Source organism: Propithecus coquereli, unplaced genomic scaffold (assembly GCF_000956105.1).
Source record: "Propithecus coquereli isolate 6110/MARCELLA unplaced genomic scaffold, Pcoq_1.0 Scaffold150, whole genome shotgun sequence".
Lineage (NCBI taxonomy): Eukaryota > Metazoa > Chordata > Mammalia > Primates > Indriidae > Propithecus > Propithecus coquereli.
Window position 1 is genome coordinate 1,634,529 of NW_012139414.1, and position 23,996 is coordinate 1,658,524.

Below are 23,996 nucleotides of genomic sequence, written 5' to 3' on the forward strand. Positions count from 1 at the left end.
TCGCTCCCTCTGCGCGTCTTCAGTGGGGCTTGCGTTTCTGCACGTGTGTCCTTCCTGCTCGCTCCGCCCGCGCGTGTCTATGTGAGCGCCTCAGTTTCGTTCTCCTTCTCCCTGTCCCTCGGTGCGTGACTCTCTTCCTCTGCGTCGCTTGCTGTGTTTACATGCGTGTGTCCGCGTCTTCCTGTTCAAGCTCGGCCTGGTTCTCTCTGACTCTCCCCGCCCCCCGCCCCATCTGTTTGCAGCTGCGTCTGTCCGGCACAGCAGCGGATGTGAGGGTGATTCAGGGCTGACAGGAAGCCTGTCGCCCTGCCCGCTGCCCGCCAGTGTGTGTGGCGTCGGCGTCGGCTCGGGCAGCTGTGGGGACTCGGGATGGGGTGGCCACGGTGAGGAGCCCTCAATCCTCAGGTAAGCCTTTGCTAGGAGCGCCCGGAGCCCGGCCCCCACCCCACGGGGCGGCCCCCTCCCTCAGCCCCACTCCTGCCCTGGCACCAGCTGTTTCTGGAGCCCCAGCCTCTCCTGCCTCCCCCAGCCCGGCCTGCACAGCCGGAAAGCCCCGGGGTGCTTCCATGACCGCCAGAGACTGGCAAGGGGCTGCCGGGAGCCAGGAAAGCAGCCGCCTGGGCCGTGAGCCTCAGTTTCTTCATCTGCAAAGTGGGACGTAACACCCCTGCCACAGGGCTGTGGGACGAGGGTGAGACTCCGCAGGCCGGTTGGTGTGCCCAGGTCGTGCCCCAGGTAGGGGGGAAGCTACTGTCTCTTCCGCCCCCACCCAGCCTCTGGCCACCTGTCACTCTCTGCCGGGGATCTGAGGGGCCAACTGCCGCAGGCCCTGGGGGCTCCTTGTGCCTGGCTCTGTGACAGGTGGCCCTGGCTGGCCAGGCCCTCAGCCACCTGCCTTCACCATCCGCATCACTGCCTGGGCCCCTCTGCCCCCACCTCCCTCCAGCCACCTGGGCACGGACAGCCCCTCAAAGGGGCCCCTTGGCCAGCCTTGCGTGAAGCCCAGTGGACAGGGCTTCCAGCTGGGGTCCACCTCTCACTTCCCGCAAGGCCCCATCCGCCTTCCGCCCCACTGGGCCTCAGTTTCCCCAGCCGCAGCATGGAGAGGGCTGGGGGATTGGACAGGGTGGTCTCCGAGGCCCCAAGGCTCCAATGCTCAGCCCAGCCCGAACTTCCCCGAAGCCGGCCCTTTGCCAACCTTGTTCATATGGAAACTGCCCACTTCCCTTTCTGCTATTTTGGCCTGAGAACTGCTGGTGGCAGCCGCCTCGCTCCCCTCCCCACCCAGCCCTGCCGGCCCCTTGGGGCCTTCTGGGGAACACCGGTGCCTCCTCGGGGGCCCAGCTCCTCCCCCCACCTCCCCCCACCTGCTTTCAGAACCCAGGCGGGAGCACGAGTGAGAGCGAGAGGCAGAGAGAGACAGAGACAGAATTTATTCAATCTGGGGCAGACACATGAGTGTTTGTTAAATTTCAGTCTCCGTTTTCAAAACTAGTTCATGATTTTTTCAAATTTAATATAAAAATGGGAGAAGGCGCGTGGCATTTGTGGCTGGCCTGCATGGGCAAGGATCCTAGCTCTGTGCCTCTCCCACTGTGTGACCTGGGACACCGTCTGCACCTCTCTGAGCCTCCCTTTGCTCCCCTGGACAAGGGGGGCTGGGCTCGGGGGTCTCTCACCAGTGCTGCGGTGCAGCTGGGGCATGGGCCACGGAGTCCATCGCAGAGGTACCCCATGCGTCAGCCCTGGCTCCCCTCAGGCCCCAGCCCCTCCTGGGGTCCCAGCACCTCGGCCCCTGTGGGGGTCAGTGTGGGGAGATGCAGGCCTGCGTGTGTCTGGGGCAGCCAGGTGGGCACGCTCCGGCCAAGCTCTCCACCGTGTTCGCTGCAGGCCACTCAGCCAACCCTGGACCAAGCAGGCCACCCCCACTGCCCCTTCCCACTGCTCTGGGCCTTAGGGGCCTCAAGGGACAGGGGTCACGGTGGTCATGCCCAGCCAGAGCCCAGCCCTGTGCCACACACAGCATCCCGAGAAGGGATGAGAGTCTACCACACAGGCCTGCCCCACACCCTGCCCAGCCTGGGGGAGCCCCAGGGTTCTGCTCGTCCCAGGATGGCAGCCTCCAGGAGGCAGGAGGGTCTCTGGGTGTCGAGGCCCTTTGGGACAGAGGACCATCCCCCCCAGGGAGGGGGATGTGTCCTGAAGGGCCTCGAACGTTGGGCTGAGAGCCAGCCTTGCTCCTGGGGGCTTAAGCGAACTCTGGAGTTGGCCAGTACTGGGCCACATCCCGGCTGTCACACCTGTGTGTGACCCACCCGTGGGTCTGTACCTGAATCCCTTTGGGGGACAGAGTCACTGTCCTGACCAAAGGACAGAGATGTCAAGGGTCAGTAGAGTGAGGGAGGCATCCTAACCCACCGGCCATAAATCAGACCCCCGGCAGGTCTCTCTCCAGGAAGCCACGGCCGTGAGCCAGGTTGGGCCACTTATCACCCCAGCCACCCTTTGAGGAAAGCACTGGATTCATTCCCATTTCATAGATGAGGAAACTGAGGCTCCGAGGCTCCCAGGCATAGGCAGGGTTCAATCCCAGGAGTCCTCACTCCAAGACCAGGTGCTCCAAGTTCGGCCCAGATAACCCTGGACCGTGGCAGAGTGGCTGGTGGCGGGGTTGGGGGGAGCCCACCCTGGGAGGCAGGCACCAAGCCAGAGCGAGTCGAGGGAAGGGGAAGGGGAACCGAGCTCCCCCCAGACATCTTGGGGTGACGTGGGTCATGCAGGTCACAGGATCCGGGCATTCATTTGTTCCCACTGACTCACTGGCTTTCGGGGAGGGGCTTCTCTGTGACAGACCCCTGGCTGGGGATTCCATGTCATCGTCACCAGATGGCTCAGGAGGCTTGGAGAGGTTCTGAGCCTTGTCCAAGGCCACAAGGCTAGTCTGCAGCCCTGTCTCGGCTCCCAGCCCTCCTTCCCCGGCCGTGGCACGGGGGACCCCTGCCCACCACTGGCCGAGGCAGGAGAACAGGCGAGCACAGAGCAGACACACTGCTGAGCGTCCTCAGAGATCCTGTCACCCTCAGCTGTGTCCCCGGCCATCATGAGGAGGACGAGTCTCTTTATAGTTGCAACAATTCTTGTCGGAAGCCCGCTCGAGAGGGCTGTGCTTCTGTTCCCCAGGCCAGGCGGTGTGGCTGTGCGTGGCTTCCCTGAGGCCTGGCCATCACGCGTGTCCCCAAGGAAGCCGACGCGTGCCGCAGGGGCTCAGGGCCCCCTCTCCCCAGATCGTCCTCTCTCCAGCCTGGCCTGTTGTCCCAGCTCATGTCCTCAGGCTACCTCCTTCGAGAAGCCTTCCCTGACTTTCACAGATGGTTTGGGGATGGGAATCCCATTCCCAGGTCCCCCAGGAGGCAGAGAAGAGCCCTAAGGTGCTCTAGGTTGATTGGGGGTATTGGGGGGTCCTGTGCAGGCGGAGGCCACGGACTCCGACCTCAGGGAGCCAAGGCGGGTTTGCAGGAGGCCTGGGGCTGAGATCCTGTCTGTCCACTTAGCTGCTGTGAGCTCTCCGGCCTCAGTTTCTCAGTTTATGAAGCAGAGTGAACCTCGCCCTCAAAGGGCGGGTCGTCTGGATTGAGCAAGAGTGTGGGTGGGACCGTGCGCGCGTGTGCGGTGCCGCGTGTGGCTTCCAGCACCTTGCAGCACTAAAAACAAGAATGACAATGGCCGAGGGCCAGGGGTGCTGGTTTGGGGTCCCATTCGGGAACAGGGCTGGCTGGTTCCGTCCTGGCCCGGCCGCAGAAGGGAGGGAAGGTGGCGCGGCTGCGGCCTGGGCTCGGCTGTGGGGCTGCCGGGGGGCACGGTGGGGTCAGGAGATTCCTGGAGGAGCGGCCCCTGCTCACCGGTGCCGCCTGTTGCAGCACTGCAGGAGGGACGCCAGGAGCAGACATGAGCTCGGGGACCGAGCTGCTGTGGCCCGGGTTGGCACTGCTGCTGCTGGGGCTGGCGGCCAGCCTGTGTGTGCGCTGCTCCCGCCCAGGTAAGGGGGTGCTGGGGGCGTGAGGGGGAGAAGGCGGTCACGGGATACCCCGAGACCCTCTCAGGGCGAGACCTGGCTGTGGTCAGAAGCAGCAGGCAGATGGGCCTGGCAAGGCCACCCCAAAGGCGCTGGTGGCCCCCAAACTGCCCCTGATGCAGTGGGTTTGGTTCGCCATGGGGTTTTGGATTTGGGGTTAAGGCGATGTCTGGGGCCAGACCCTGTGCCTGGCATCCACATTTTCTGAGCTCTCCTCTCTTAAGAAAAGGGTAAACAAATACCCTTTCAGTGTCAGGTGGCCCTCCTGGTTGAGGGCTCAGCCCCCACGTCCTGCCTGAGGCCTGCAGAGGGCACAGGGTAGACAAGATGGGCGGGGGGGCCTCGGACCTCAGGCCCACTGGCTCCCAGCCAGTTGCTAATCCCGGCCTGTTCTTGCAGGTGCAAAGAGGTCCGAGAAAATCTATGAGCAGAGAAGTCTGTGAGTCGCCGCAGAGTCCCCAAGGGCATTCCCAGCACCCTCCCTCGTCCCTCACCCTTCGGGGGTCTGGCGTGTCCCCAGCAGTCAGGGAGGGACAGGGGCTGTCCAGGCCCTGCCACAGTCTGGAACAGGGAGGGGTAGCGGAAGCAGGGACACTTGGGCTGTTGGGCCAGCCACTCTCCAGCTTGCCCATGAGCCCCTCGGGAGGTCCAGGCACCTGTGTCATCAGCCTCCCTCTGACCCCAGCCCAGGGGCAGACGGAGGAACCTGCCCTGCCAGTGCAACGGGGGAGACAGAGACGGGCACAAAGTGAAACGCGAGCCTCGTCCGAGATCCCCCTGGAGACGCTAAAGCTCAGGAGAGGCTGTGGGCGCGTCCCGGGGGGGTCAGGGAAGGCCTGGGGAAAGTCCCGGGAGGGTCAGTGTGCTAGACACCGCAGACCAGGACTGGGGCCGAAGCCCAAGAGCTACCCTGGGCATGACGGCGGCAGCCACTGGTGCCCTTTGATTCAGAGAATGAATGACTGTGGGCCCGGGAGACCTGAGACCGCTACACACGCACTTCTCACACATGCAGCACAGCACTTGCTTGTACCCCAGGCAGGCAGGCATGTACAAACACACACGCACACACACTTCCTCATTTCCTTTTGCAACTGAAAAACCACAGTGAGATTTGAAAATAGAATCTTCCTATCCCTGCCCCCCACCCGCCACCCCGGGCCAGGGCTGGACCTTTCTGGACTTTTTTGGCCACTTGGCCTCCTGGCCTGCCCGCCTGCAAGCTCCCCAGTGCCCCCATGGCCCTGCCTCCTCGGGCACCTCCCCTTCTCCCTCAGTCCCTGCCCACCAGGGCCCCTAATTGATCTCAGAGCCACAGACAGTCAGGGCCAGAAGCTAAATGTCCCCATGCAGGAGGTGGAACTCGAGTCTTGGATGTTCCCCTCCCTGGAATGCCTTTTCCTGCCTCTCAACCTCTCACCTTGGTCGGTTCCATCCCACCAACCTGCATGAAGCAACTGCTATGGGCACCAGGCCTAGCTCTGGCATCGCCTCCTCTAGGAAGCCGTGTCTGACTCTCTCTTAAATCAGGACTCCTGGAAGGCTAGGCCAGGTACCCATTCTGGCCCAGAGAGGAGCCCAAAACCTTTAATGATTAGCTAATCAGCTCCACTATCTCTAATGGCGGCTTCCATTCTCAAGAACAATTCGTAGCCCAAGATGGCATCTGGAGCTCCAGCCCTCATCTCTGCATTCCAAGCAGCAGGGAGCAAGAAGGGATAAAGACACAAAGGGTGTACCCCAGTTGGCAGTGCCCCCCTGTAAGGAGATTTCTTACAAACATCAGCAACCCTGGCTTGCATTTCATGGGTCAGAGCTTAATCACATGGCCATGCTTAGGTGTAAGGAGGCTAGGATATATAGTCTCTTAGGTGGGCACAGGGCTGCCTAAGTGAAAATCAGGGATCTGTCTCAAAGGGAGAGGGAGAGCCCGAGGGACGGGTCCCTAGCTGAGCCTGCTAAGCTGAGAAGTTGTCTCGCCAGTTATTTGGTGGTTTGCACATCCCCGCGGGTGTGCTCTCCTAGGAATGGCAAACTCTCCCGGGGGCAGCAGGTGGGGGGCAGTCTCTTTGTCATTCCTGGCTGAAATCATTTGCCCCAAGTCACCCCTGGATCCCTGAGCATCTTCCTCCACCCCAGAATCTCCCCAGTGCTACCTACAGACCCTCCCTGACAGTCTCTAGGTGTTGGGACCCCCAGCAGGACATGGCCCAGTTGAGGCCATGGGGGATGGTGCTGGCTGCAGCTGGGCTCCAGCTCGGGGCCCTGTGTGAGGGGTGGGCCCAGTGGGGGGCATCCAGGGAATGGGGGAACCAGGGGGACTGTGAGTCTGAGGCTTGGAGGGGCAGCTCCTCCTGGCTGCGGCCCTGGTCTGTCCCTCCTCTCTTGTTCCTCGTCCCTCTCTTGCCCTCTCTCCTGCCCCTGTGTCCCCTGGCTGTGGGGGGCCAGGACCTGGCTCAGCGCAGCCCGTGTGTTCCCAGGCAAGAGAGCCGGCAGAGCTTTGTGGTGGCCCAGACCTACTCCTGTGAGTCCTGGAGGGTCCAGGGGCTGGGCTGGGGGCCGGGGGTGTCCTTGTCAAGGTCCCTTCTTTCCCCACCGCCCTGACACCATGGCCAAGCCTGCTCTGGCCGGGAGAAGGGGTGAGGGGGCTGGGCTGGCCGGGCTGGCCTGGGGGCCCAGCCGACACCCCCTTGCCCTTTGCAGTGGTTGGGCATCCATGGCCGGGGCCCCTGGCGGACACGGTCTCTGATGTGGCACACACGAGGTAGGAGTGGGCTCCCTGTCTTGGGCCCCGAGGGGATCGCAGCCCCACAGGGAGCGATGAGAAGGAGGGCGCCGGGGGTGGGGGGAGTGTCAAAAACCTCCCTCCCACCCCAGACCCCAGGGCTCCTCCGGGGGGTTGGGGGAATGTGGCCTGGGCCTTCAGAGCCCAGGAGCCCTGGGGCCTCTCCCTCCTTCAGCCCCCACCCACCGCATCCCTGCAGGAACGAGAAGCTGCTGCAGTTCTCCCCCGGCCTGGAGGGTGAGTGACGCAGGGCAGGCAGGGGCGGGGCCAGCTCAGATGGCACTAAGGTGAGCACCTGGTGGTACAGGCGCTGTGGAGGGGGGTCCTACAGGGTCAGGAGAGACCCACAAGCTGGGCTGGGTGGGCTCATGGGATTGGCCTGGTGGGGGCACCCTCACACACACAACCCCCACGGAGGGGGCGGGGAGCACTGCAAAGGTGGAACGCTGGGAACACCCAGGCGGCAAGCTGGGTGGGAGGCGGGCGGGGGGCGGAGCAATGAGCCTGGCCTCTCTTCCAGAGCTGGCGTGCCCCAGGTACCAGAACTTCAGCAAAGGTAGGTGGCTTCCGGGGCGGGGTGGAGGGATGCGGGAGGCCACGGCCCAGGAGCTGAGTCCTAATTCTTGCCTCGCCCTGCAGGAAGCAGACACGGATCGGATGCAGGCTACATGTGAGGGGCCTTGTCCCTGCCCTGGCCGCCCCCGGCCCCTCCTGACCTCAGCTTCCTGTTCTAGGAACTGCAGTCCGCCCCAGAACACAGCCCCTCGGGGTCCCAGCGGGAGCATGACCATGGCTTTGTGGGATCAGGACACTGCCTCTCTCTGGGGGTGGGGTTGCTGGGGTGGGTGAGACCCAGCTGGCGTCACCTAAAGACAAGCAGCGGGAAGGGGAGGTGGCCTGTCTCACAGATGGGCAAACCTTGGCCCAGGACAGGTGGCGACTGGCCTAAGGTCACACAGCAAGGTGGCCAGAGCCAGGCTACCCTCTCCAGCCCTCAGGGGCTTGGGAGCTCAGGGAAGTGTGGGTGGTGGGATAAGGGGTGACCCTGGCAGAGCCCCCACAGGCCCCCTGGCGAGTGATGGCCAGAGTAGCCCCAGCGTCACTGTCCCCCCAGGGGCCCCCACCCTGACCTCAGGCCTGCCCCACAACCTGCGCTGTGTCTGTTCTCTCGGCCAGAGACCCCACTGCTGGGCGCTATTACAACGGGGAGCGGTTCCCTAAGCCCTCGGAAGGTGAGGCGGGTGGGCTGGGAGGAAGTGGCGTGGTAGCCAGCATGGGAGGTATGGGCGGAGGCGCTGGGAGGGTGGACTGGGCCACAGGGTAGGGACTCAGAGGGGCAGCTGGGGGTGGACGGGCAGCTCCTGACGGGCACAGATGGGGCCCTGGAAAGCTCTAGCCAGGGCAACCTTGCTGATGGGCGCCACGCCCTGCAGGCTCTGAACACCTTGGCTTTGTAGAAAGAGGACCTGAAGGCCGAGGGTGGGCAGTGCCTGCTGAGAGGTGCACGGTCCTGGCTCTGCCTGGGCCACGCTGGGGCAGGTGTTGGGAGGTCCTCGCCCACCCCGGCCACTTCTGAACTGGGGGTGGGGCTCATTTCTTGGAGCCCCTTTGTCACAGATGGACCGCTGGGTGGGGGCTGTGTCAGAGCTCAGCTTCCCCAGTGCAGGGAGGTGACAGGGTGCCAGGTTCTGAGGGGCTACAGCCGGCCTGGGTCCCTGAGCAAACCGCTCCCCAGCCTGCCCACCCTGGACCCTAGGGGAGTCCAGCCCCCTCCCTGACAGCCCCCTCCCCAGTGCTTTCAGGTGGGACCTCAGACAGAGAAGGAGCGGGGTGGGGCCTGTAGGGGCCAGGCCAGCACCCATTAGGAAGGTTGTCCAGAGGAGCTCGAGGCGATGGGTCCTCAGGGACCCAGAGGGCTGGGGCTTGGTGGACAGGTCATCTGCAAAGGGAGGGCAGGACGGAGGAGGGAGAACGAGCCAGGCTGTCTGCAGGGCCCACCCGCACCCGTGCCCTCCCCCCTCTCCCCGGCAGACGACGATGACACCAATTCCTACGAGAACGTCCTCATCTGCAAGCCCAGGACCTCAGGTGAGGCTGCTCAGCCTGCGCCAGGCCCACCGCTCAAAGCTCTCCACCTTGGGGCCCAAAGGTTCTGCCTTATCTGCTGTCTCTGGTGCCTTTGGGTGATGTAGCGCCCCTGGTGTCCCGGGAGGAGGCCCCATCAGCTCCTGGCCACAGTGGGAGTGAGCTGAGGGTGTCTGCCCAGCATCAGTGTGACCTCTGCGGAGGGGCGGCCACAGCTCCTCACTGGCCCTGGAGACTGGGAGGTGGCTGCCCCTCCTCCAGTCCCTGTCCCTGTGCTCTCCCGCAGACAATGAGGAGTGTGAGGATTATCAAAACTCCGCATCCATTCACCAGTGGCGGGAGTCCAGGAGGGTCATGGGTATGTGGCTTGGGTGGTCCACTGGAGCAGGCTCCGAGGGGCTGGCCTGGGAGTGCGGGGCGGGCTTCCCTCCAGCAGGACCAGCTGGTCCCGCAGTGGAGCCCCCGGTGCACCGGCAGCTGCAGAGGCCTCCAGCCTTGCCAGGGCTCCTGGCAGCCGCCACCTCAGCCTCCTGGGCATTTCCCATGGGCTGCTTTGTACGGTCTGGGAGTCTGAGCCCAGGCGTCCCGCTGGGGGAACAGTGGTGGCGGGTGTGTCCGTGTGAACCCTCCGCCCACCCTTCTACCCACTGGTCCGCAGAGCACGTCTGGCGAGAAGCACCGCCCTCCCCGGGAAGCCCAGACGAGGACGGGGAACCGGATTACGTGAATGGGGATGTGGCCGGGGAAGCCTAGGGAAGGCCCGGAAGGAAGGTACCGTCTGCTCTCCTGCTGCCTTGGGCCGAGGGGCATCGGCCCCTCCTGGATCCAGGGTATCCAATCCACGGGAGGAACAGAGAGGGCACCAGGTGCCACCTGGGCCAGGGGTGGCGACAGTGGGGTCTGGGGCTGGGGAGGGCAGAGATCCCAATGTGTTTTGGAGGAGGTATCGATGGGTGGGGGCGTGAGGCCCAGGTGAGGGCTGTGAGTCTGCCTGAGCCATAGCGGATGTCGCTGTTAGGAGATCTGGGCGGTACTGGCCAGCAGGTTTTGTAGGGAAAGCTGGGAGTTTGTTTTTGGACGTGTTAAGTTCGAGTTGGCCATGTGGGTGGGGCAGGACACAGGCGGGGAGATGTCTGAGCCGGGACTCAGGGGAGAGGGTCAGGTTAGAGCCACAGCCCTGGGCACTGTCACCGCATAGACGGTGCACAGTCACTGAGGGAGGGAGGGAGAGAAGAGGACTGAGCACTGAGCCGGGGCCCCTCCCAAGCCAGAGGGGGAGAAGCACCAGTGACAGGGCTGAGAGAGGGTGTAGCCAAGCACGGAGAGGTTGTGATGACAGAGACGAGTGCTGGCGGACATCGGTCACAAGGGCAGTTTTGGTGACGTGGTGGGGAGAAGGTCTGCGTGCACAGCGGCACAGATAATTCTTCAAGAAGTTTCACTTCAGAGGGGAGCAGAGGAAGTGGGGCAGGAGCTGGGGATTGCGCAGGTTTTTAGATGACAGCATGGGGACAGAAAAGCCGCAGGGGGGCAAGTGCTGGGCCCTGTCTAGCTGGATGCTATCTGGTGCAGAGCAGGCGTGGACACTGCAGCGCGCGTTGGCAGTGGGCTGACAAAAGGCCGAGTGGCCCGATCGCTGGGTTCCAGTGAGTCAGGGCGGAAGGCAGTTGACGCAAGGCCTGACGCAACTTTCCGTGCGTCGGGCGAGGACAGATCTGGGGGGGTAAGCGGCAGCCCAGGACCTGCCCGGGAGAAGGCTGCTGGCCACTGTGCAGAGGGCATCCCCAGCCTCGGCCGGGATCAGGATTTGAGAAACCCAGCCGAGGCTGCTTGGTGGGCGGGCTCTGCTCGCCTGGAGCCAGGAGGGCAGCTGAGTGCTGACCCAAACCAGCCACTCTGGTTCTGAGGGAACGAAAAACTGGCCAAGGCAAGCTTTTCCTTTCAACAAACTCTTTTCCTCTCCGCCGCAGGTGCCAAGGTGAGGCGGCTGGAGGACCGCTGAGCTCATGGACCTGCTGGTGGCCTCCCAAGGATGGCTTTCTAGAGCCGCTCAACTTTTAGGGCCCTGCATGGCTGCTCCTGGAAGGGACACCGACACTCCTGAGGACCACCTGGCCACGGGGGTGCAGCCTGGGGAGGGATAGTTACTTGTAGGATTGCCAAAAATGCACCTCCCACTGCCCCCGCCCTACAACCCAGGCTTCCTGGGGCAGGTGCCAGGGGTGACCCGGCTCCCGCTGTGGTGGACGCCCAGGGTTTGGGTCGAGCTGTAGCCCTGTCCCCATGTCTAAAGCATCGACACTGGTGGTTGTGTCCTTTTTGCTTTGGATTTGGATCCCAAGTTGCTATTGTCAGTTGCTGGGATTTTTTGTGATTGATAATCTTGTACAGTTAATTTATATAGGTAGAGCCATATTTAATATTCTGAACTTCAGGGTAGAGACTTACCTTACAAAGCATTACATGTGGTTACCCTCAGCATCCTGGCAAGGAGAGGCCCTGGCTCTCCCTCTGTCCTTTAGCGGGGACCTCCCCTTTCTTTGGGCCTCGGTTCACTCAGGAAGAAATGAGGCTACAGCCACCCTGTGCCCCTTCTGTGAAAATGGCATCTGCCATGGACAACAGTGCATCAGTCTGGAGCAGTGTGGCCAGAGGCCCCTCAGCCAGCAGTGCAGCCCTTCACTGCCCAGCACCCTCCTCCACCCAGGGGGCCTTGGCTAAGGGGAACTTCTGAGTCAGAAACCCAGCCAGGGAAACATGCCTCCTCCAACCCAAACATCTCAATAAACCACTTTAGTTTAAGAGCCACGATTTTCCTGGGTCTGCTTCAGGTAAAGAAAAACCTTTTGAGGGAATGAAGTGAAGCCTCTTATTGAAGAGAAGGGGACCCTGAGGCCAGAGAGGGAGGTCCTGAGTGCAGCCCTCCTCCCAGGACACCCACACCGACTGCTCCCATGAGAAGAGATCAATACCACAAGTTAGGAAACTAGAGGAAATGTCTAGAACCCAACTCTTGGCCACCGTCACGTCACACCCTAAAGTCCTGACCTCACAAGCTCAGGGACAAGCGCCTCTACTGTGAGCTCAGGGGTGAGTGGAGGTACAGGGCTGGGGGGACTCCGGCACTGGGGAGAAGACACCGGGGGAGTCTTGCCTCTGCTGTCCCCAGCTGGGGGAACCAGGTGGCTCTCTGGGCCCACTGTCCTTACCTGCAAATTGGGGATATAATCAATCCTTCACCTCCCAGGCATTACGAGGTCCCAGGTAGTAAGTAACATTGGGAAGGTACGCGCTACGCCTTTGTTTTCAAGGGCTTCAGTTATTTTTAATTCCCCCCCCCCCCCGCCTTAACAGAAACCTTAACCCGAAAAGCCAGTAACCTTGGAGCCTTTCCATGTCTGTTTAGTGTCCCCACTCAAATGTGGCCTGGATGGGGGACTGATGTTGCTTGGGAAGGCCAGCCCCGGCTGCTCCATGCTCAGACCAGGACACGAGAGCTGTCTGGGACCCACAGCGAGGATCAGACAGGGACAGGCAGCCACACCCCTGCAGCCCGTCATCCAGGAGCCCACAGGACAGTGTGTTTCAATCAAAGCTCCCACAGGAGACCACCGTGCACGGCAGTCACCCCCACCCCATGAAAGACACCATCCTTAAACTGCCTGGGGTTTGCTTCTCAGGAATCTGGGGTGGGACGGGGGGTGGCCCTGTGTGGATAACACTAGGCAGGTGGACAATGAATTCGTGAAGGTTCACCATGTCATTCTCTCTACTCTAAAATTTTTCACAATTAAAAGAAAATGGAGGGGCCGGGTGCGGTGGCTCACGCCTGTAATCCTAGCACTCTGGGAGGCCGAGGCGGGCAGATTGTTTGAGCTCAGGAGTTTGAGACCAGCCTGAGCAAGAGCGAGACCCCGTCTCTACTAAAAATAGAAAGAAATTAATTGGACAACTAAAAATATATAGAAAAAAATTAGCTGGGCATGGTGGCACATGCCTGTAGTCCCAGCTACTCGGGAGGCTGAGGCAGGAAGATTGCTTGAGCCCAGGAGTTTGAGGTTGCTGTGAGCTAGGATGACGCCACGGCACTCTAGTCCGGGCAACACAGTGAGACTCTGTCTCAAAAAAAAAAAGAAAAAAAGAAAATGGAAAGAAATAGTACCTTGCAAAAAAAAAAAAAAAAAAAAGGCAATGCTACAAATTAATATAAAGTTCACTGGGAAATTCTGAAGCGACGAGTACACAGACTACATGGGAAAGAGGACACAGCAGTTTTCCTGAGGCCATGAGTAGCGCACTCCACTCCACGAAGTGGCCCTCAGCAAGCCCGCCTGAAGGGCACAGTGCCCGGCATTCTGAGAAGTCTGTCTAAACCGTCAGGAAGTGACAGCAAACTCTGCCCTCACCCCATGGAATCTGACCCTTTAGGCTTCTAGAAAAATTGAGATTAGCTCCTAGAAAAACTGAGATTATCTTGTCTAGTCTGTCATCTAATAGCTGTTTCCACTTGAAGGTCACTTGGGGCGGGCAGAGACAGGAAGCTAGTTTTCCTCGAGGCCTCACGTGGCCACCTCATTGCCCACAAATGCTGTAAGACTTTATCAGCTAAAATGTCAACCCCCACACACAGATCAGGGGCCCTGCTGCGAGCTTCTCTGGGGCCTTTCCACCCCATCGCTGCTTGGACGAGTCTGAGGTCGAAGGCAAAAAAAGACATGCGAGGAGCGGAGCTGTGCTGGAGTTTAAAGCATGGCGCGTGCTGGCCCCACCTGAGGCGGCATCCCCCCACCCCGATCAGAAGGCCGTGACTCCTGTATTTTAAGGAGGAGGACTCTTGTAACTCAGTCAGTGAAGTCTCTGCTCTAACTGGCCACTGGCGCCATTGTCTTCTGACACAGCCTGGCCAGGAGCCCTGCCATCTGCAGGAGGGAGTTCACACCTTCCGCGACTTTCATGTGAGTGTATCCAATTTCCTGAAAAACAAACCAAATTTAAATCTGGTTAATCAGTGAGGGGGTTTACTTGTAAAATCTGAATTAATCATGTGCTTAAAAGTGATACAACAAACTTAAACTCTAGTTGGAAAATGAACACTAAAACGTAATGCATCATGATTAACTAAAGTTCAATTTATTTCCTAAAAGAATGCTGATATTTCTTTGAAAGATAGCATTAAGAGGGCCGGGCAAGGTGGCTCATGCCTGTAACCCTAGCACTCTGGGAGGTTGAGGCAGGAGGATTGCTTGAGGCCAGGAGTTCGAGACCACCCTGAGCAAGATCGAGACCCCATTTCTGTTAAAAAAATATAGAAAAATTAGTCCCAGCTACTTGGGAGGCTGAGGCAGGAGGATCGCTTGAGCCCAGGAGTCTGACGTTGCTGTGAGCTATGATGACTCCACTGCACTCTAGCCAGGGTGACAGAGCGAGACTGTCTCAAAAAAAAAAAAAGGATAGCATTAAGAAAATGCAAAAAAAAAAAAAGCCAGGCTGGAGGAAAATATTTATAAAACACATCTGAATATCTGATAAAGGATTTGCATCTAGAATATATAAAGAATTCTCAAAACTGAGTAATGAGAAACAACCCAACTAAAAAGTGGGTAGGGCCAGGAGCGGTGGCTCACGCCTGTAATCCTAGCACTCTGGGAGGCTGAGGTGGGCAGGTTGTTTGAGCTCAGGAGTTTGAGACCAGCCTGAGCAAGAGCGACACCCCGTCTCTACTAAAAAAACAGAAAGAAATTAGCTGGACAACTAAAAATATATATATAAAAAATTAGCAAGGCATGCTGGCACATGCCTGTAGTCCCAGCTACCCTGGAGGCTGAGGCAATAGGATTGCTTGAGCCTAGGAGTTTGAGGTTGCTGTGAGCTACGCTGACGCCACGGCACTCTAGCCCAGGCAACACAGTGAGACTCTGTCTCAAAGAAAAAAAGGTGGGTAGATTTGAACAGATGCTGCATCAAAGGTTATGGATGGCAAATAAAAAATGCTGGACATCGCTGGTTATTAAGGAGATGCAAACTAAAGCCACAAGGAGATACCATTACACACCTGCTAGAATGGTTTAAAAAACTCAGCTGAACATGTCACATGTGGCCAGCATGTGGGTCATCTGGCAGGAACGGCAAAACACTACAGCCACTTTGGAAACAGTATGGACAGTTTCTTACAAAGTTAAGCATATACGTATCATTTGACCAAGCAATCTCGCCCCTGAAAAGGAAGTCACCCAAGAAAAATGAAAACTTATGTTCACATTCACACTACCTCATGTATTCAAATGTTTACAGTGGCTTTATTCATAATCACCAAAATCTGGAAACCCCATTGTCCCTCAGTTAGTAAACAGGCGAGCCAGCCACGGTGCATTCACACATAGAATACACTCAGTGATCAAAAAGAGTGAACCACTGACACCTGCAACAGAACACACCTGAAAGGCATTAAGCTAAGTGGAGGAAGCCAGACTCAAAAGGCTAAGTTCAGGCCGGGTTCGGTGGCTCACTCCTGTAATCCTAGCACTCTGGGAGGCCGAGGTGGGAGGATCACTGGAGCTCAGGAGTTTGAGACCAGCTTGAGCAAGAGCGAGACCACCATCTCTACTAAAAATAGAAAAATTAGCTGGGTGGGGTGGCGAGCACCTGTAGTCCCAGCTACTGGTGAGGCTGAGGCAGGAGGATCGCTTGAGCCCAGGAGTTTGAGGTTGCAGTGAGCTATGACACCACTGCACTCTAGCTGGGGGGACAGAGTGAGACTCTGTCTTAAAAAAGAAAAAAAAAAAATCAATGGGAATGAAGTCAAGCAAAGAGTCAGAAAGGAATATTAACTCACTAGGTCAAAGAGTAGAAAAAGTAAAATGGTTGAAAAAATATCTCGTGGCGTGCGCTTGTAGTCCCAGCTACTTGGGAGGCTGAGGCAGGAGGATCACTTGAGCCCAGGAGTTGGAGGTTGCTGTGAGCTAGGCTGCAGCCACAGCACTCTAGCCAGAGCAACAGAGTTGGACATTGTCTCAAAAAAAAGCTAAGTTCTGGAAAATTTTGTCCCCCAAACAAAAAAACAGACCAGGGGTTTCCAGGTGGTATTGGGCAGTCAACTTCAAGTGGCACATGAATTTTTCTGGAATGATGACTGTGTCTTGGTTGCAGTAGTGTTTACAAGACTGAGTGCTTTTGTCAACAGAATGTACCTAAAAGGCTACATTTTACTCAATGTAAATTATACCCCAATTAATCTGACCTTAAAAATAAATGGCTACTCAGCTTGCTGACTGGCAGAACTGCGTGAACGGACTGTCAGCCCCCAGGCAATCGGCCACCCTTCCTCCCGCCACCGCAGTCGGGGAACACCCACTGAGCACCATCCAGGCGCCAGGCCTATGAGCAAAGCAAAACCACACCACGGCCCACCTTCTCGAGGAGAGAGGCATTTCCGTACTCTCACTGACCTTAATAAACTCCAGTTTCAAGTATTCTGCCATTTGAAAAGTTTTACACACCCGGAAAATGTTGCCAATGACATCTTCTGGTGAATAGCCCAGATGCCACAGGTGAGCGAGAATCTAGAAAAAGACACAATGAGGCTGTTGAACTCTTTTAACTACAAGGACCTCGGGGAAATGAAGTCCCATTCACACGGCCTTGGCCTGTCACACTGCGGGGAGCAGACGGCTCGCCCCAGACGACTCATGTGATTTGTGATTTTGAGAATCGCAGTAGCTGGAGGGCCACAGTCTTCAGATGTGTGGGGTAATTTAACTGACTTTCCCAGCAGGCAGAGACAACTTTGCGAGTGTTTAGAACAGTATTGCAAGATGGTCTACTACCATGTCCATGTAGTATCTTTATCCAGAGTTCTTAAAACGCTTTACTAATCCGATGACTAGGTACTGCAGAGCAGAGAAACAGCCATTCGCCTGCTAGCTTTCCCAGCGGCCAGGTCACAGGGCACCCCCTGCAGGCCTAGCCCTGAAAATGTCCTGATCAGGGCAGCGATGACAGCAGTGGTCACCACGACCCACCCCACCCGCCCCGGCCAGACCGCAGGGTCTGGAGGCAGTCCTTCTTGCCTTTGCTTTGGCATCTTGGGTGAGTTCAGGGGCTGGGGAAGCTCTGTGTCCGAAATCTGAAGGCTTCTTTCAGGCTCACTCAGGGACCCCACCCAGCCTCTCTGCCTCAGTCTCCCTCCCTTGCACTCCCACGGCACAACAGGTCAAATCCTGCCCTAAATCCGGTCAACTTCCAGCCTAGTCAGTTGGGGGCCAAGGGAGAGAAACCTGTCAGACCAAATGGCCTTGAATCACACCACTGCCACTCATGTGAGTTGAGGTCACCTGAACCCCAGTCATGCCTGCTGGCATCTGCTCACAGGACCAGGCCCCATAATCGGGCTAGAACCCTCCTGCCCCTCTTCTGGCTGAGCAGGAACTGCTGAGTCCTGGAATGCCCATTCCCATGTTCCTGAGGAGGATGGATGGGGACACCTCCCCCCACCAGAGGGAAGATGGCTTCACTGGGAAAGGAGTTGGGACAGTCTTTCCTCATGACTTAGGTTGACAAATTTCTCTTGCAGAAGATATAATTACAGCAGAAAGACAGAATTTGAACTCTGGGTCTACTGCTTTCAAACAGTGTGATTTAGGGCAAGGATTTCGGCCTCTATGAATTGCCATTTTCCCATCTGTAAAGGCACCCAACTCCTAGCATGATTTTAAGCGTTAAGTGGAACAATTCGTATAAAGTCCCTGGCACCGGGGGCTCCCTCTGCCCCGCCCAAGAGGCCAAGAGGCAGAAGCCTCCTCCCAAATGAGGAAGGGGGAGGGCCGACCTTGTAGGCCTCGTCGATGTTGGCCTCCACACAGTGCTGGATCATCTCCTTCACGAGCAGGGGGTGGGGCTCGTCGCAGACCTGGGCAAACCGAAGAGAGAGGGGGTCAAGGCTGGGGGTCAGGGGGTACCAGCTGGGGAGGTCCCCACCAACCGATTTCTCTGCTGGCTGTTACCATAGAAATCTCAGCAACCAGAACAAGGTTTGGGAATGTCCTCACCACCAAAGAATTCACCAAATAGAAACACTTCTGACACCATGATTGCTAATTTCTCAAACATAAGAAGTAACAATAAAGCAAAAAGGGCCAATAAAGAATCTTCACTCAGGAGCAGCTTTAAAGCCACCAGTCATCTGTCTTAGATCACTTGGCGGGGGTGGGGTGGGGTAGGGGTGTCATCTGCCCAGAACCACTTGGGACCCACTTTGGAACTGGGAGGTCATTTGGGCCAATCCCTACCTCCCCCAACCCTAGAGCAGGAACTGGTTTTCCCTTTCCATGCAAAGGGCCACCCCCCACCCGCCCCTGGCCACAGTGTGACAGTGTGACCTCCTGAAGAGGGGGGTCCCGCTACTCCAACAGGCGGGTGGGTGGCGCTGGGGCTCAGCCCTCCCTGAGCCCAGGGCCACCTCCCTGCAGCACCCTCCACTGGCCGTAGGTTCTGCCCTCTGGTGCACATCGGCCTCAGCCTTCTCCTGTCGCCAGATGGCACCCACACGACCTGGTCTTCCCCTCCCTGCAGGAGCCCCCAGTGCCTGCTCCATGACAAAACAGGACTCGAACTACCACTATCGCTTACTGAGCAGGTTTCCCTTTCCTACGTGCTCTTGAAAATATGTTCACTGCCAAGGTCTGTATAAACTTGGTAAGAAAGAGCTACCAACTGAAAGCTTGGACAGCCCTGCCCAACTTCTACCCCCAGATAAGGGGGAAACCAGTTTCCTAGATGGTTTTAGACACCGAGTTGTCAGGACATGGCAGCAGTTTTCAAAAGAATTCCCACAAGTAAAATGCTTCCCCGATGCGGGCGGGGAAGAGTCTTATTTCCCTGGCCTGGCTTTGCAGAGGATCGTTCCCCACCCGCAGGGCAGAAGTGGGTGAGCAGGCACAGCGTTGCAGAAGCAGCCCAGGCGTGGGCTCAGAAGGCTGCTTAGTGGAACGCACGGTGCTGCTCCCTGCCCCTCAGTGGCTGCATGGCCTGCAGTAGCCACCAGAGCCCATCTCCACACCCACAAAGAGATGGAAGGAACCTCTCTGGGCAGGGAAGTAAGTGCAGGACCAAGACAGACGTGTCTGAAAGCACCCAGCTCTGCACCTCATGCACCAGCGGCCCCCCACCACCCACACACACGTCCCAAAATCCCTCCCAACTCTCTAGTGTGAGAAGCAAAAGCAGTGACAGGGAAGGGAAATGGGGGCAGGATAGGCCCCCTAGCACCGTCCCCCCGCAGGCAGGCCCAGCCCCGTGCCAGGCCTGAGTGTCCATCTTGCCTGCCTGCATAGCCCACGTCACCCCGCCGGCCACAGCAGGGAGACGCTGCTTTTGCTGACGGCACCCAGTGCAGCTTCCATACCTTGAACACATTCTCGCTGTTAATGAAGCCGAATCCCGAGAAGGTGGACTGCAAGTTGTTCAGTGCCTGATGAGCAACAAAAATGCGTCAAGGGTGGTTTTTAAATCTTTGCCTTTCCGCCTCTCTTCCTGGAGTCCAGGCAGGCAGCCCACGGGCCAGGAGGGGGCTGGGTCCGTGCCCCCCAACCCTGGCTATACTCTGCAGCAGTCGCTTCCCTCCTGCCCCCACGTAAGGGGCGGGGCAGGCCCAGGAGGCCCGCACCTAGATGGCGGCGACCCGCCTACCTGCCTCATGTCTCCCTGGGCTGTGAAGATGATGGCTTCCAGGCCGTCGTCAGTGTACGGCACATTCTCCTTCTCGATGACGTTCAGCAGCCGTGCCAGGATCTGGGCGTCGGTCAGCTTGGTGTAGCGCAGGACGGCGCACCGGGACTGGATGGGCTCTGGACGAGACAGAAGGCAGTGAGGCTCCCCTGGCAGGGGCCAGCATCACCCTGTCGGCACTCTGGTCACTGGAGTGCAGCTGCACAATCCACGTGGAACAGCCACGCTGGCGGTGCCACTCTTCCCGGCCAGCATGTGCTCAAGAGACACTTGGCACAAACGGCTGAATGTCAAAGTATCAACTGACAAGCTATTACAGAGGCCTCAGCTGGCACAGGAGGACCTTGGCTGGCCACGGATTCCAGAAGAGGAAACGATCCTCTGGGACACACATGTCCACGTGCCAGGAGCCCTCAGCTGAGTCAGCCCTGGCCCAGGTGGGCTCTGGAATCACGACGCACGCTGGACACTGGGCCCTTCTGGGCAGGTCACGATGCATCAGGCTGGGTGGGAACGGACACCTGCAGTTTCCTTAAAACTCCACAGAAGGTTCGGACTTACAACGGGGCCGCCTGAGAACCACCAGACGGACAAATGCAGAGTTCTGGAACTCTCCTCTGCCTTTGCTATAGGCTACTGCAATAGCTTCGCCATGACATCCAACCCCAAATGTGGCCTCTCTGATGCTTCCTCTGTACTGCTGCCATGCTGCCTTTGTACAATGTTCTCATCTGTCACCTATTCCTGCAAGGCAAACCCTTCGACAGTCCCCTCATACTAACTCCCCAACAGTCAGGACTCTCCTGCTCTGCAGACTCTCCCGCACCCTCGTTCTCCCTCCTCTCCTTCGCCACTGTCTGGCACCCTTCCTGCAACACACTGACTCTGCCCTCTCCTGGTGGGCTCTTCCCACCAAGGACGCCCTCTGTTTCTTCCCATTTAAATCACAACCATCTTTTGGCTCCTCCCAAACCCACCTCCTCACGTGGCCAGCCCTGATCACCCCAGGCTGAAGCGACCCCTCTCTCCTCTGCTCTCACGCACCATTTGAAAGAACACGTACTCCTGTTAATCTATTTCCAGAAAGCGAGCCAGGCCCCTCCCTAGGAGCTGGGGATGTGGTAGATGAACATCTTGACAGGGCTCTGGCCCCAGGGCACAGGTTCACCAGGACAGGAAGGGGCACAATGCATAGAAACTGTGCATGGAGAGGGTCTGGGCCAGCTCTGGCACCCAGGCCAGAGAACGACAATTTGGCCTGGAGAGATGGACATCACGGCAGAGCCAAGTTGTGAGCTGGGCCTTTAAGGATGAGGTTTTCCAGGCTGGAAGGGTAGGAGGAACAGCGAACAGCACAAAGGTAAGAGCAAGGAAAGGGCTAAGAGGGTTTAGGGGCTGGTAGGCACCATAAGGCCACAGTGCTTGGAATGAGAAAGGACAGCGGGCAAATGGCATCCCGTGGGCCAGGCTGGGGGTGGCACAGCTGTACAGGCAACAGGAGGCCACTGAAGGGTTAAGCGGGGGACTGGAAGACTCAGGCTGGTCTTAGATGACCTTGGCAGCTGTCTGGTGACTGAAGCAGGAGAAAAGCCCAGAACAATGTACCCGTCAAGGGGAGACAGGGTGAAGCCACAGACCTGGGGCAGGGGAAGGAGGGGTGGGGGTTCCAGATATCACCGAGGCGGGGACAACCTTGGATTTGACTTTGGCGAGGGGCTGGCTGTGGTGGGAGGCAGACAAAGGGGCACTTAGGGTGACTCAGGACTAGCTGATTTAGGGCTCCACCTCTGCTACTTTGCGTGAGCTCCGGCAAGGCTGGGACTGAGCCTCAGGCAGACCTGCAACCTCCACTATACACAGGAGGCATATGTACGTGTCCCCTGCCCATGGCAGGTGCTTTGTGTATCAAACGTGCTTAATATTTGCTGCAGGGATGAGACTTTTAAAAGAGCAGCTTGCCTCAGAGTTAGTTCCTTTCAACTTATCTGAAATCAGGAAGCTTCACAACTGAACCTTATTTACGTATTTATTTACATTAAGCTTAGAAGCTAGAGTTGTATCTAAAAGCAAGTAATACTTGAACTACATTAGAAGTTTCCTTTAGTGGATTTTTCTCTTTTAAGAAGCACCAAAGCTTACGCTGCAGAATATAAGTAAGAGTCAGAATCGGGCCCCACGGCCTTGCTCCAGGAAGGTTTACCTCCCACTTAACTGGGGTGACTCTAGGACACAGTTTCAAAAATTGGCCGGGCGTGGTGGCTCACGCCTGTAATCCTAGCACTCTGGGAGGCCGAGGCAGGCGGATTGTTTGAGCTCAGGAGTTCGAGACCAGCCTGAGCAAGAGTGAGACCCCGTCTCTACTAAAAATAGAAAGAAATTATCTGGACAACTAAAAATATATAGAAAAAAAAAATTAGCCGGGCATGGTGGCACATGCCTGTAATCCCAGCTACTCGAGAGGCTGAGGCAGTAGGATCGCTTAAGCCCAGGAGTTTGAGGTTGCTGTGAGCTAGGCTAACGCCACGGCACTCACTCTAGCCAGGGCAACAGAGTGAGACTCTGTCTCAAAAAAAAAAATCAACTCTGCAGCAACCAGATGATGAACCGTTTCCTCTAAAGTGAAGAAAGAAACTTCTTTAAGGATTTTGCTTATATGTTTGCTATATCGCTTTAGAAAATAAAAAATGAAAGAAAGTTAGGGCTTTCTCCATCAACAAATGCAGTTTCAAATCACTGAACAAACACATACACACACTGCCCCCTGCCAGCTGCATTCTGGGCTAAGGGAGGTCTGTGTCACTGCTCCTGGCCTCCAAGATTGGTCTTACCACTGCTTAAGGAGGTGAGCTACTTACACATCCATAAATCAAGAACTTGTAACGCATTTTTCTCCAGTATGCCATGCTTGAAGGCAGAGAATACTTCTCATTGAACTCATGTTCAGCACCAGGGAGGTGCCTCACACCTACTAAGAACAGAGTGTTTGGTGAACGGATAAATAAATTAACGAACAAACAAATGGCTATCTGGGGAAGGTAAAAAAGAACAAAAAGGATTCCCAGCAACACCGGGAGCTCCGCCAAGGCTGGAAACCGTGACCTTGGTGGGGCATCACGCCTGGTAATGTGCTCACCTGCAACAGCACACGGCGGCCTGTGGGGGAGGGGGAAGTCGCTCAGAGGAGCTCACACAGCTGGGGATCAGCAGGGCAGAACAGCTGGGCTGTGAAACCAGCAGGAAGCTACAGATGGGGCCTGGGCTTAAAGCAGTGAGGAAGCAGACAGACAGAGGTAGGAAGGGAGCTGGAAGGACAAGCACTGAGGTTGGGGAGGAGACCATAAGATTTCGTTGTTTCTTTCGTTTTGTCCTGATCCGATGAGGAATTCCTTTTTCTGAGACTGTAAGATTTCAAAAGTGAGACAATTCCTGGTGATAATGAAGCCTGATGTGTAGACACCATCTATGCCAAGTGCTCAGAGCACACAGAGAGTACAAGGGGATGCGTGAAGAGCAGCAGCCGGACAGACCTGGGGTTCCAATTCCAGCTCCTGCATTTGCTGTGTGACTTTGAGCAAACTACTTGAACTCTCTGAGCTCCAATTTTCTCACCTCAAAAGTGAAGCTAATAATCTCCTCAGTTGATTACATTGCAAAATGTAATGTTATATATGATAAATACATATAATTTTTATTTGTCAATTAAAAAATTAAATTAAAAAAAATTGGTTACACAGTGGTTGACCTGTGGTAGGCAGTCAAAAAGTCCTGTTCTGCTGCTAAAGAGCCAAAGTGAGCACCAGGCGGACCCTGGCCTCCCATAGCTCACACTCACCTATGATTTTATCAGAAGCGTTACAAGCAAGGGCAAAGCGAGTCGTTTTAGAGTAGATTTCCATGGTTCTCCTCAAGGCTTGCTGGGCCCCATCAGTCATGCTGGGAAGAAACACACAAAGAGGCAGTTTGCAACTGGGACCTGGGGCCCACTGGACACAAATCCTTCCCTATATAAAAATCCAGGATGTAGGACATGGCCAGTGTCCCAGATAGCATCTCACAAGTAAAGGCCGGGCGTGGTGACTCACATCTATAATCCTAGCACTCTGGGAGGCCAAGGCAGGTGGATTGTTTGAACTCAGGAGTTCGAGACCAGCCTGAGCAAGAGCGAGACCCTGTCTCTACTAAAAATACAAAGAAATTAGCTGGACAACTAAAAATATATAGGAAAAATTAGCCGGGCATGGTGGTGCATGCCTGTAGTCCCAGCTACCTGGGAGGCTGAGGAAGCAGGATCGCTTGAGCCCAGGAGTTTGAGGTTGCTGTGAGCTAGGCTGA

The 23,996-nt window shown here is 57.1% G+C and overlaps 2 protein-coding genes across 7 annotated transcripts in view; one reads left to right on the forward strand and one right to left on the reverse strand.

Annotated features, from left to right (window-relative positions):
- Positions 1–270: 270 nt before the first annotated feature.
- On the forward strand, positions 271–11,743 carry LAT2 (linker for activation of T cells family, member 2). Of its 6 annotated transcripts, none has more exons than XM_012640303.1 (12): positions 271–405; positions 3,918–4,036; positions 4,472–4,511; positions 6,553–6,596; positions 6,776–6,836; positions 7,057–7,094; positions 7,378–7,413; positions 7,497–7,527; positions 8,034–8,089; positions 8,889–8,945; positions 9,229–9,300; positions 9,601–10,902. In XM_012640303.1, the coding sequence occupies exons 2-12, from the start codon at positions 3,946–3,948 to the stop codon at positions 9,693–9,695; spliced, it is 621 nt and encodes a 206-aa protein (XP_012495757.1). In that variant the 5' UTR covers positions 271–405; positions 3,918–3,945; the 3' UTR covers positions 9,696–10,902. The 6 variants fall into 6 exon arrangements, 5 of the variants coding, with proteins under 5 accessions (XP_012495757.1, XP_012495758.1, XP_012495756.1 ...); XM_012640304.1 differs by having other exon boundaries at positions 3,926–4,036; XR_001137309.1 differs by lacking the exon at positions 271–405 and adding an exon at positions 10,913–11,743 and having other exon boundaries at positions 4,002–4,036; positions 4,472–6,596; positions 9,601–9,772.
- Positions 11,744–13,646: 1,903 nt separating this feature from the next.
- The window catches only part of RFC2 (replication factor C (activator 1) 2, 40kDa), a 20,295-nt gene continuing 9,945 nt past the window's right edge, over positions 13,647–23,996 (reverse strand). The window contains exons 6-11 of the mRNA XM_012640306.1: positions 23,497–23,597; positions 19,626–19,783; positions 19,342–19,407; positions 17,767–17,847; positions 16,388–16,501; positions 13,647–13,915 (exon numbers count right to left, since the gene is read on the reverse strand). Coding sequence (XP_012495760.1) covers positions 13,805–13,915; positions 16,388–16,501; positions 17,767–17,847; positions 19,342–19,407; positions 19,626–19,783; positions 23,497–23,597 — 631 coding nt within the window. The 3' untranslated portion in view covers positions 13,647–13,804. The remainder of the gene's footprint in view (positions 13,916–16,387; positions 16,502–17,766; positions 17,848–19,341; positions 19,408–19,625; positions 19,784–23,496; positions 23,598–23,996) is intronic.